The sequence below is a fragment of the Balaenoptera borealis genome, assembly GCF_965194805.1.
Source record: "Balaenoptera borealis genome assembly, chromosome: 6".
Classification (NCBI taxonomy): Eukaryota; Metazoa; Chordata; class Mammalia; order Artiodactyla; family Balaenopteridae; genus Balaenoptera; species Balaenoptera borealis.
The window spans coordinates 63291968-63305677 of record NC_138863.1 but is presented as its reverse complement, the minus strand read 5'-3'; the positions used below and the strand labels follow the sequence as shown (position 1 = coordinate 63305677).

General features: G+C 38.3%; 1 protein-coding gene across 1 annotated transcript in view; it reads right to left on the bottom strand.

The window, feature by feature from the left end:
• Window positions 1-13710, bottom strand: part of LRP2 (LDL receptor related protein 2) — a 198846-nt gene that overhangs the window by 85318 nt on the left and 99818 nt on the right. Inside the window, exons 23-31 of the mRNA XM_082396835.1 lie at window positions 13148-13267; window positions 12409-12525; window positions 10538-10915; window positions 9137-9385; window positions 7840-8051; window positions 6777-6961; window positions 5682-5910; window positions 4702-4876; window positions 2980-3102 (exon numbers count right to left, since the gene is read on the bottom strand). Coding sequence (XP_082252961.1) covers window positions 2980-3102; window positions 4702-4876; window positions 5682-5910; window positions 6777-6961; window positions 7840-8051; window positions 9137-9385; window positions 10538-10915; window positions 12409-12525; window positions 13148-13267 — 1788 coding nt within the window. The remainder of the gene's footprint in view (window positions 1-2979; window positions 3103-4701; window positions 4877-5681; window positions 5911-6776; window positions 6962-7839; window positions 8052-9136; window positions 9386-10537; window positions 10916-12408; window positions 12526-13147; window positions 13268-13710) is intronic.

The following is a 13710-nucleotide window of genomic DNA, read 5'->3' as shown; positions in this document are numbered from 1 at the left end:
CATATCTAAACCAGGTCACAGCAACGTTGCTTGAACTCTCCAAAACCTATGTTCTTAATCACTCCTCTGCAAAAAGTGCAGGCTGGGTACTACTTATCGAATATCAAATCACCACTCAATTCATTTGATTTAACTGCAGAAATTAAAAATTATGAGTTTAAGATGTACCCTGAATATACTGAGATGATATTTAATGATGTATTAATTATATATTATAAATGTTCATTGGTTCAGAGAAACAAGAAGTATTTCCCAGTTTCACAGGGGAACTTTTACTTACTCAAAACCTGATTCTGTTCTTTTAAATGGGTAATTTTTCTTTTGCTTAATTGTAAGAATTGTCAACCAAAGCACTGTTTAAGGCCTAAAAAACTGCACTTCTCATCCATCAAACATGGGCCTTCCTGATTCCTCTAACAAGCTCTTCCCTTGAGAGCACCCAGCACTACTCCTTCAGCCATTACTCTTCCCTGGGGATGGGTCTCAGGACCTCCATCTGATCACTGCAGGTGTGTTTGAGAGGGTTTACAGCCAGTGAACATTTGTGGGCCACAGACCAGAGATGGGGTATCATTTAATGCTGCACTGGCAGAAGTGACCACTGAGACAGCAGGTGGCATAGGAAGGTGCATGAAAAGTGCTCTGTGGGAAAGAAAACAGGAGTGATTTTATGACTCTACACATCTATAAAGGAATGAGCAGGTGAAAAACACAGGAATGGAGAAGAAGCAAAAAGGGATATTGGAGGGTTTGTCATTCACTCAACATTTACTGAGTGCCACTGTGTGCCACGGGCAAAAAGCATACATCAAGGAATCAGGTAGAGGATTTAGTCTCAAGGAACTTAGAGTCTGGAGGGTCAGACAAAGTATGTGGACCATGACCATGAAAGAGTAGGCACAGCAGCACCTAGGGTTGGCTGGAAAGGAGTTCAGGAGGTCTTAGTCTTTTGAAATGAAAGAACATTTCTTCATTTTCTATTTTTCATGTCATGATCCTATTAAGATTAGTGTTAGCAGAGCAAAGAAGTGAAAAACAACAGTCAGGAATGGGAAATTTATGTTGTCATTAAGAGGTGACATTTATGACTCCCAAGCCTAGCTCCTCCCAAAGTATGACCTTGCACAGCCCTGGATTTGCGGTTGTTAATTTTAGGGGTTGCTGGGAAGATGTTTTGGTTTGAGTTTTGGGGGTTTCTTTGGCATTGTGGGGAACGTATTTGCTAAACATTAAAAAACTATTTCATACAGAGAAAGCTCTCCCTTTAAAATTTTATAGCATAAAATTAGGAAAAAATAGAAATATCCCATAATCCCCCTTCCCAATGTAAGCATTATTGGCACTTGTGTATCTTGTCCTCCAGACTTTTTTAATGCGTGATTTTACATAGCCAATATTAAACCATCTCTGCTTTTTCACTTGATCTTATCACATAAGCACTTCCAAAGATATTTTAGATACTTCGCAGACAAAATTTTAGAGGCGATCGAACATTTAAATCAAGTAAAACGTTTTCATCTATGAATGTTAACAGTCTTCTAAGCTTCCTGTTGGAAAAAAAAAATGCAACTTTTTTTTTTAAGTCACATATACTGGCACTCAGTTACCCAGCTGGTGCTCAGAAGCCGGTTGGAAACTATTGAAAAGGTTCCACCTCAGTAAAGTCAGTCCATGGGAAAACCACTAGTGGAATTATTTGTGAAACAACAAAAGGTACTATTTAGAGTTTACACTTATCAATCACCATCAGATAGTAATACAGATTACACCAATCCCCAATGCACAGTTCAACGATCTTTGTGTGGTGAAAGAATGCTTTGTATGCAGAACGTCTATAGCCCAGTTTAATCTTCTGCTGAAAGACTCTGAGGACACACTAAATTAAACAATGTCAACAAGGATTAGGTTTATAATAAAGCTCTGAAGAAAAATGGCAAATGTCAATCCCTTTGTAAGCATTACCAATAATTAAAATCTTTCATCACAAAAGTATCATTGCAAAATATTACATGTCGATGGAATTTGATAGTAACCTTACATCTGCATAACCTGTAAACACCATAAATTTCCTGGATTCAGGAATATACTTTCCATTTGAAAACTAAATTTCCCTCTAGATTGACTCTATTTTTCTCTTAATTTAGCAATTTTTTCCCATTAACCATTTAATTTTAACTTGTCTACAGCCATTTTTTATCAGTATCAAAACACATTTACTCCTCTTCACTGAGAAATGAAAGAAACTTGAGTTTAGACTACCTCTTTAGATTTTTAAGCAAAGGCAAATGATTTCTTAGAAATCTCCTTTGCGGATTGACTAAATCTTGTCCTTCCTTTCTTGCTCCCTAAAGTATTTAGTATAACTCTCCACATACTCTTCAATCAACCCAGTAAGATATCTAGAATGAGATGAAGAATAAATTGTTCAAATAATCCCTTAAAATATTTCATACAGAGAAAACTTTCATTTTTAAAGTACCATACAGTAATAGTAAAGGTACTGAAACTGGAGTCAGAAGACACAGACTATAACACTCATTATTGACTACTGGTTATGAGAATAAAGATGAGATCAGGAACCTAAAAAATGAAGCTATCCACAAATATTAAGGATTTTTACTTCTAAATGCAGAATCTGGAACTTCCCATTATCATAGCTTGCCTGACTATAACCAGGTAAGAGAAAATGTGAGGTTCAAGATTGTTGAATTACATGCACACATAATATTAGCTGCATGTACAGAAACTATATTACAATTACAACTCAATTGGAATACAGTTTCTGTATGTGGTCAATTGGAATACAGTTTCTGTATATGGTGCTCAATTAACACCCCATATAGCACACACCCTATAGACACCTGCTGATCAGAGGGAACACAGCACACACCCCATCACCAAGTGGTTTAGAGCTCACACAGCTTTGTACAAACTGTGGCAAGCTCCACCTTCAGGGCATACTTAAAGGACATACTGTACCTCTCACGCAAGTCACAGAATCATGAGAGAGATGCCACCCTGAAGGACAAGCACAGGAGTAAAGCCTCTCTGAGGAAAGCAAGCATAGATGGCTGCATTGGGCATGGACGCATGGATTTGTGGCTGTAATACAAAGAGAAGAGAAGAAAACATTGGTGAATGGAAAACATTGATGAATGGATAAAGACATGGTATGTATATATACACATATAATCGAATATTATTCAGCCCGCAAAAAAGGAAATCCTCCATTTGCAACACATGGATGGACCTGGAGGGTATTATGCTAAGTGAAATAAGTCAGACAGAGAAAGACAAATACTATATGATATCACTTTTACATGAAATCTAACTTTAAAAAAAAAATGAACTGAGAGAACAGACTGGTGCTTGTCAGAAGCAGAGAATGCGGGGCAGCAAAATGTGTGAAGGTGGTCAAAAGGTACAGACTTCCAGATACAAGGTAAATAAGTCTTGGGGATGCAATGTACAGCATGATGACTATAGTAAAGAGTCGATCTTAAAAGTTTTCATCACAGAAAAAAAAATGTGTGGTGATAGATGTTCACTGAACTTATTACAGTGATCATTTCACAATACATACGTATATCAAATCATTATGCTGTACACCTAACACTAATACAGTGTTATGTGTCAATTATATCTCAATTAATAAATTGTCCTTCCAGAAGCCCCCAATATTTGGAGACACAATACATTAAGTTACATTGGCTGGTTTGGTATTTACCCTTCCCCAACATCATTCTTTCAACACAGAATTCATAAGAGGCATAAGAGGGAGGAGTGACTTGCCCAAGGTCACAGATCAATCCAGTCTATAAACAGAACAAACAGCCACTGAGTAATCCAGAGCTTAGTAATAGAAATTTGATGCTACATAAGATGTGTCTCCTTGGCTGACCCCAAAGAGATCTTTTTACATTAAATGAAACCAAGTTGTGTGTTCCCTGTGTGACCTTGACATTTACCCACTGTAGTCCAAGTTTTGGTTAGATAATAATCTTTTATTTTTCTATTGATGACATCTTTGTGTGTTTCTGCTCCTTGAAGTAGAGGGATCCTGTGTGCATCCTGTGCTCATAGGATGCTCTCTAGATCCTATATATTCTTATTACATACACCTTGTTAGATGCAGTAATCCATTTGTTCACTCAAAAACTAGCAAGCCTTCACTATGTACCAAACACCACTCTAAGCACTGGGAATACTGTAAACATGAGGCAGATACTCTAACAAAGGGAGATAAAACTAAACTCATAAGTTGTGTGACTTTAGAACGTGAGAGTAAAGAGCAAAAGAATTATGAGAGGCGGTGCCATTTTCGATAGGATGGTCGAGGGTCACCAAGGAGCATCTAAGAGAATTCTAAATAACATGAAGCAGCAACTCAGGCAGACATCTGGATGAGGGGCGTCCCAGGGCAGAGGCAAGAGCCAGTGCAGATGTTCAGAGATGGTAAGTAGCCTGGTGTGCTTCTGTACCAAAATGAAGTCCAGTGAAGTCCAGTGTGGCAAAAGAAAGTGGGAGAAAAGACCAGGGAGACTTGAGTATGTAAAGACATACAAGATTTGAGTTTTCCATGGTAAACAGAGGTCATGGAAATGTATTGTCCAAACAAATGGGTCTGCAACATTATACATTTTACATTCCCCAGATCAATGTTTTCCAAGCTATACCATGCAGGAGATCTCTATCACTTACAAGCTGGTTGTTTTGCAGGATGAACCACAACAATTCCAAGGGGCTGGTGAAGAGACAGTACTACTGATTGGTTCCCCCCATGCCACTTGTTGGCTTTCATAATCTCATGAGTAGCACGGTCACTCCAGTACACGGAATCTTCAAAGAGACTTAGGGAGTAGGGATGCCGCAGAGTCTGTGAAGCAGAAGAGAACAATGAGACCTAGAAATAAAAATGAAGATGAACAAAGTAGAAAAGGATACCTACCCAAGAAGATGGTTTCCTTTAGCATTTAATTTAATAAAGACATAGTGAAATCATTGGTCAAGAGACAGAAAAAAATATACTTCTTGACCTATATCCCACTTACCAACCAAAATACTTTTATGTACCTGTGTCACTTAGCCTTCATTTTTACTCTGGTAATTACACTGGGCATCCATCTTATAAACAAAAGCAAAACTGAAGTGCAGAAAGTAAGGTGACTTATGTAGATCACCTGTCTAGTTACAGGAGAGATCCCCCAGGGCCTCTTCAAGTCACAGAACTATAAACAATCACAATCTTAAATAGAAGTCAATAATAGCTTTTTGGTAAAATACATATTTTCTCATTTAACTTGTGACAATAAATTCACCAGAATTTCCTGAATAAAACTACAAAATATATAACAGGCTATGATTTCATGGAGGGAATCTACATATAATTAAATCATTATTTACATGGACTTAGAGAAGCAACAGATTAGCATCTACAGATCAACTAAGTCACACGAGCTATTAATCCTTCCTGGACGTGGCACAATCTGATCATGAACTAGAATATTGATTTTCTGTCAATAATAAAAGATAGATTGACCCTTCCTCCTGTTGATATTTCCTGGATGGACCTTGTAATGTCTACGACACAACAGTGAATTTCTTAGCTTTCTTGTTACTCTATCTGCTTCTTACTAAACCATTATTGTGGTCTTAGTTTCCTTTCCTCACTACCAACTTACCAAATCACTGGCTATCACCTGCCGCCGATTGCTTCCATCATATTCACAATAGTCTATGTAATCAAGATAGCCATCCACGAAATACAGCAGCCTGTTGGGGTAGTCAATGGCTAAGCCATTGGGCCAGAAAACCTTCTCCTGGATAATCACGGTACGCAGACTGCCATCCATGCTAGCTCGCTCAATGCGAGGGTGATGGCCCCAGTCAGACCAGAACATCACACAGGCACTGTGAAAAGAAACCAGTTACCGACTGGATGGGACATATTTCAAAATGGAAAATGACTGTCATTTTAAGTAACAGAATATTCTGTTTAAGCTCTGCTTAAAATAACTCATCTCCAGGTCAGAATATATGCACAGAGCTTACTATTTCCTCTGAGAGTCACAAAGTAAAACTGTAATCATAATGCAATCACAAGCCATCTGGGTGTTTTTATAATGTTCAGAAAACGTGCAGTATACTGTGACACTGAAATGTCTCAATGCCGATTCATGTTTCTGTACAATCCACAAAGAGTTGATCTAGAAAAGTTCATCTGTCCCTGTTTATCTACCCTGTCATTTTTAAGATAAGTCAATTTATCCATCATCAGAGATTTATCATAAATTTCACGGGTGCGAAATTTACTTTACAATATCTAGGAAGTCTGCATTGCATTGAACATAATTTGCCTAACTCATCTTCCTGCAGAAAAGAATCTAAGAGAATCTAAGGAAATTCAAGGAAGGAAGCCTTCAAAGTTTTCTAAGCACATGGGAGAATTTCTTCTTCTTCCCTTTAGGGCCAGCAGGCAAAAACTTCCTTACATGACATAAAAGGAAGTTCTAGTAAACAATATGAAACTGAAGCAGGAAAATCTGGCTTTTTTGTTATATAACCATGAGGTATACATGGCACAACAAGTACCATGGTCCGTCTATGGAATATTACTGCACGCATTCATTAGACTTAATCATTTATTGCCAAGCTAATAAATCAATGTGTAAATTTTGTGATATGAATATTAGCCACAGCATGCCATGTTATTTTTCCCTCATACAATGTTAAGGCAACATCATTTAAAAAAAAAAAAAAAGAAGAAGAAGTCTTACGTAGTTCTGGGATCCAACACTAGTCCCCTTGGATTTGTTATGTTTTCACTAAGCAGCACGGTCCTGTGACTCCCATCCAGTTTAGAGACTTCAATTGTTTGCAGAGAAAAGTCTGTCCAGTAAAGATTGCGTCCTACCCAATCTACTGCAATACTTTCAGTCATGGTGATACCACTGTCAAGCGTCTAAAGACAAAAGTGAATAACGAGTGAATTCTAAAGGGAATAAATGAATGCAAACATGGAAATTATATGAAAATTGAGAATAAGGCATCTAATTTGTCCTATGATTGCTTATGAAGATTAGAAAACTTTGTCTTCCCATGTAGAAACAGTAGGGTTTTCTGGAAAAATATACAAGATTGTGTAGAACTGAATACTCTATTGTTGGATTGGTCTGTAGTTTCATTTTGGTTCCAGAATTTTTTCAATTAAACAAAAGCTGTATCCGTTTGCTAAGCTGGCAACCCTATGAAACTTTACAATGTTCACATGGCAAAAGTAATACCTTTATTGATTGAGTGCCAACAATTACAAAATAAATTTCTAAGGGGCAGAGGAAACATAACCATCAAGGATCAAGAAACTGAAACTCCGGGAGATTGATCAAGAAACATAACTGAATTAAAGCTAAGAAAAGCAACCTCAACAGCAAGGTCCTACTGTATAGCATGGGGAACTATATTCAGTATCCTGTAATAAACCATAATGGCAAAGAAAAGAATAAATTTTAAAAACATTTTTAAAAGATAAAAGAAAGAAAAGCAACCTCCCCTGTGTTTCCCTTATCTCTCATCCACTAAGAAAAAAATTTGCAAAAGGGACCTCCAAGATGCTGTGAGGTCTCTGCATCATATGACCTGCAATTCAGAGCCATGCATCTCCCTTCAGATCCCATCAAATAGGAGTTAGGAACATCGGGGTCCCTTGGGTGTGATGTGGCCCGGAGGAAAACATGAGAACGACCTAAGATGAGGTAGGGCCTTCTCTCACTGGTGAGTAACAGCAAATAGACCCAAGACAGGGGAACTAGTCAGGTCAAAGGCCAGTAGACATGTACTTACTAGTTTCCTATCTGTTCCATTTTGAAACGCACGCCAGATTTTACCCTGAGTTCCATCAGACCAAAAGATATGACCACTGACTGAATCAAAATCAACAGCCACAATGTGAGAACCGTCCTGGACAAGGGCGTGGATAGAATGCTCCTGCTTGGTGATGTTGTCAGCAACAAGCTGGTTCTGACTCGCCGCAAGTAACAGCAGACTTTCAGATGCTGTCCAAGAAGAAAATACAAGTGTCAAAGATTCTGGGAGAAAAAACAATCAATATTTGATGTAATACCTTTGGTAACAGCAAGAAGATGTCATTCCAAACTAGAGTAATGGGAAAAACAAACAAAAATTCCTATAAGAATGATGTTACCTTAATAGTTAGCTGATTTTCATGAGTGTTGAAAGTAAGCTTTTTCGAAATATCTTTCCTCCTTGAATTACACTTTAGTGTTTATCTAAATATCAACCTGGAGTGAACTCTACTTGCATTCTTCCTGTTACTATAGTTACTTTTGTACTTGCTTATTTTGTACTTTGCATTCAGCTGTTGCAGAGACTTCTAATCATCCCCATGTCCCCTCTCCTCTTCTTCCTTTTTAGTAATAAATTATGCCAAGTTTTAGCACAGCACAGGGCCTACCAGCTAGAGACATTTCCCCATTTCCATTTCAGTTTGGAGTGACCATATGACTAAGTTTTGAACAATAAAATGTGAACAGAAACGATGTGTCAAATTCTAGGTGCCATCCTTAAAAGGAAGCTACTCGTCCCTTTCCTACTTTCTGGGAGCAGGCAAAGACTGGAGCAAAAGCAATGGATCCCTAGATGGAAGCCACACCAGCTTTTACCCCCTGAACCGTCTACCCTCCAGACTCCAGCCTGAAAAAGAAAGAAACTGCCTACTTTGTTTCAGCATTCTTTATCTGGTCACTTTTATTTATTTATTTTTTTAACATCTTTATTGGAGTATAATTGCTTTACAATGTTGTGTTAGTTTCTGCTGTATAACAAAGTGAATCAGCTATACATACAAATATATCTCCGTAACCCCGCCCTCTTGTGTCTCCCTCCCACCCTCCCTATTTATCCTTCTAGGTGGTCACTATCTGGTCACTTTTAAAGCAGCCAAAGCAATACCCTAACACATAGTACAAATACTTTCACATAGTAGAAACTGAATTAATACTGGTTGAACTGAATTCATTAAGCATTGTATAAAGATGGTGAAATTTGTTAAACGTGACATTTAATCTTAAGCTCTGGAGTGTGCTTGGTAAACTGGCTGGAGTAAGTTCACTTTCATTACCTGTAGCTTTGCAGGTCCTCTGGTCAGCGTCTAACCTGTATTCCGGATCACACCAGCACCGAAAAGAACCTCTCATATTGTAACAGTGCTGGCTACAAAAGCCTGGAATACGACATTCATCTATGTCTTCACAGGTCTTAGAATCATTGGCAAGCAGGTATCCCAATGGACACTGGCATTGAGCCCCATAGGGCCCTTGAATACACTGGTGGGTACAACCACCATTGGAATCTGAGCAGCTCTCCTGGTCTAGAATAAAGAAAAAGAATCACAGAGTGGAAAAGTCAGGAATCTTTGCTTCTTTGGTTCACTCGGTTGTATTATGTGTCATACAGTCTCAGGCCACCTTCAACACAATACCCAGGTAAGAGCTATGAGCAGAATCCACCTGGATGAGGTCCACAGGCTGTTCAGTGCTCCGATTTGCCTGAGGATTTACCATCTTTCACGTCCACTGGACTTGGACCACTTTCTTCACTACAGCCTTCTATTATAACTCCATTTAGTGCAATGAGAGAAACTTGGGGAAATATGGTGGACACCAAGAAACACAACTATCGTTGGTAAAGCATGCAAAGAGACCTAAATTACTTGCCATTTGCTTCCTGTCATTCTTCTACCTACACAGAAATGGAAGATAAGACTTTGACACTGAAGAGCAGAGCTGGAAGGTCTATAAAGGAGAAAGGCAATTGGAAGACTACAGGGCACAGATGCACTGACATGCCATCATCCTTACTTTCAGGGCTAAAACGGCAATGCCTGAAGCACCCAAAGATAGTTCATCTACCTGAGGATGCAAATGCCCTCTATTTCCATGTGTACTCTTATTTATAAGAGTCATGATATGAAACATGCACTAGAAGGGGAAGTAAGTCAAAATGATTAGGACATTTTCAGCACAAACGCAATGCATTTAAAATCATAAGAATCTAAAATACTTTGCAATCATACCTGGCTGGGTATCATCTGAGAGTGAGCATTGATTAAAGAAGAAATAAAGAAAGGACAGTAATTAGGATTACATGCCAATCACAGGATTTTAATCATAGCAAACACAAATCCCCAGACTTCATTTGTTTTGTGGCAAGTTCTGATTGAAATCAGAAAATATTAAAGTTAGAGAAACTTAATGAGCGCATTACCAACAGAACCAAATTTAATTTGACGATCTAATGAAGTAAAAACACAGAACCGGGTGCAAAGGATTTAATGAGAAATATTATCCAGTGATGATTTATTTGAACTACTCCATGATGGCTATCCCTACACAGATCTAAGTTCAGAGAGGAACCGAGACCCCTTCCTCAAAAGCTACATGGTGACTGTGACAAAGAGGACGCACAGCCGGCCACTGCTCAGGATGAAGTTATGGCAGCAAACTGTGGTCGGGAAACTTACTGCAAAGCGGGGACTCATCTGTCCCCCTGGGGCAGTCAGGGTTGCCATCACATACTGCACTCAGATTCACACAGACGCTATAACCGGGGCATTGCCATTGCCAACTGGGACACTGAAAGGCCTGCGTAGGGCAGCCCTTCTCATCGCTCATATCCCTGCAGTCATTGTCCCCATCGCAGAGCCACTCCCTGTAGACGCAGTTTCCATTGTCACAGAGGAAATGAGATGAAGGGCAGGTTTTGGGGGCACAGCCATTGTGCTCATCAGATCCGTGGAGGCAGTCCGGGTGGCCATCACACTCCCAGGTCTTCGGAATGCAGATGCCATCTGCCTGGCACTGAAATTCATCTTGGTGGCACATACCAGGAGGCCTGGTTGCTGAGAGAACAAAATGGGGGAAATGGGCTTGTGGATGCAATCCATAATCCCTTTCATATAATTCCTAGATTCAGAGGAAACGATTTTGGATCAGTGGTAGGTTTATAGTAATGACTGTGACAAATGTAATATTAAAATCTAAAATGACACGAGTCTTCTCTGACACTGTGGCACGTAGAGATCTTTATGCGTCAGATTAGTGGATCTGACAACAAAGGATGTACAACTCTTGGATAGAAGATAAGTCCCTGGGTCAAAAGAAAATTCTATTTCCTGTGTTTCTAATTATGGATTAAACAATAAAGAATCACCAGAGCAATTAAATAGAGCTTAAATAGCTACGGTGAACTGGAATTCATGGGTTTAATGTCGTATATTTGGATGTTATCATTTTCCCTCAAATGAATTATATCAGATGAAACCAGCACACATTAAGTAAACAAAAGATGACTGTAAATCCTCAATTCTTTGCAAACTTTCCACTATTCACCAAGCAATCCTTACGAGATAAGTAAGAATTGCTTGCCTATTTCACAGGAGTAGGCCCAAACTCCCTCCTAGGAACTTTTTAAGGCAAGAGCAAGTCAGGGGCAATGGCACTTTAACCTCAGATCACCACAGAAGAATTCCATGTTTTCAATGTGAGACAGGAAATTCAGTGATTAAGAATTTCTGGGTGTTGTACACACCTATACAGTATGTAAGCATTTAACTTTTCTTTTTGATCCATAGATTTAAACACTTCTGATTAGGGAGGAGAATTGATAGAAACCTACTATTTGTGGTCCAAAATACCATTATTCAAACAAATGACCACCTCACCTCATTTAATATAAAAAGTGGGCAGTAACAAATCCTGTCCATTATAGATTTACAGCTTGTGGAGAGTATAGGTCCAACAGATTTATAGTCTGTGAAGTCCTCCTTGAATCCTCTGAAAAAATTTCTTTTCTCTGAACCTTCATAGAATTTTATCTGAATCATTTCTATAAGGCCCTTGTAACTATCTACCTTGTTTTGTTTCTTACTTTCTATAATTTCTCTTACCAGACTCTCAGGACAAAGACCATATGTAACATGTTAGCAGATACTGAACAAATGATTTGCTTGATTTCACCTCCCTACTGACATTTAAAAGAAACCATTAAAATACCTTTATAAATAGTAAACCTCAAAACTTTGAAACCCACTAATTTGGTATGCCCTAGGAAAAATTAACAGTGAGAACAAAAATATCTGAGAAATATTTAACCTACTCAAGAGACAATTTGAAAGTGCCCATTTACAACCACTCGATTCACAAATTATAAGTCGCTGTTTGGTAATGTCAAGTCAATTTTATTATATGTTCAATACTGTGTTCCTTTGACAATGCTTTGTAATTCAGGCTACCTTCCCTCTAGTTTGTCTAAGAGAAAATCTGTGGTAATATCAATACTGGTAAACATGTAATGACCCCTTCACCTGAAACATGCTAGGTATATGGTACTTACGACAATCTGTCTCATCAGAGTGGTCATTGCAGTCAAAAACACCATCACAGCGATATGTGTTGCTAATACAATTACCATTACTGACACATTTGAACTGAGAAGCAGTGCAATTAATTACTGAAAATGAGAGAGAAAAGTATTAGAAATTAAGCCAAGGAGCAAACAACTAAACATTGAGATTTTTCTAAACATCATGAATAAAAATAAAGCATTATTTACAATAGCCAAGATATGTAAGCAACCTAAGTGCCCATCAACAGATGAATGGATAAAAAAGATGTGGTATATATATATACAATGGAGTACTACTCAGTCATAAAAAAGAATGAAATTTTGCCATTTGCAACAACATAGATGGACATGGAGGGTATTATGCTTAATGAAATAAGTCAGAGAAAGACAAATACCGTATAATATCACTTACATGTGGAATCTAAAAAATAAAACAAACTAGTGAAAGTAACCAGAAAGAAACAGACTCACAGATATAGAGAACAAACTAGTGGTTAACAATTGGCAGAAGGAACAGGGGCAGGGCAAGATAGGGATAAGCTACAGGAATATATTATACAACAAAGGAATATAGCCAATATTTTATAATTATAAATGGAGTTAACCTTTAAAAATTGTGAATCAGTATGTTATACACCTGAAGCATATAATATTGTAAATCAACTATACTTCCATGGATTGATTAACTAATTAATTTAAAAATTTAAAAATAAAACAATGTACTTACTACAAGCACTCTCATCAGACCCATCAGCACAGTCGTGGATCCCATCACAGACAAAAGATAGGTCAATACATCGATGATTGGGGCAATGAAACTGACTAGGTGAGCATGTCTCTGTATTATCTAATGTCATCCAAAAACAAAACCAAGTAACAGTTTATTTCTTGTTCAGTGTGTACCAGAGCCAAACTGTAAAACGCTAAGGAAATACGTAAGTTATCTCAGTTGTATGTGCGCTCAAAATTCCTTCAAGTCAGCCAGATTGCCAAAGTCAGCCCATCCAGAGCCCAGCTAGGACACTTTTTGGAAAGAGGAAAAAAATATTACAGGGCAGAGTCAGAAACTGTGATTACACCTTGAAAAACAGACCACACTTAGAAAGTAAGCATCATGGCCATGGACTGGCCTACACCTCCTGAATGCTATGAAGTCCAAGACTCTGCACCAAAGCTAAGCAATGGAGCCCAGCAAGGCAACACGGTCCGCATGACCACAATGCCTAGTAGCAACAGTGTAGAGACAGATCATGATAACTGGATTTCATCCAAAATCTAAGCAGAACGATC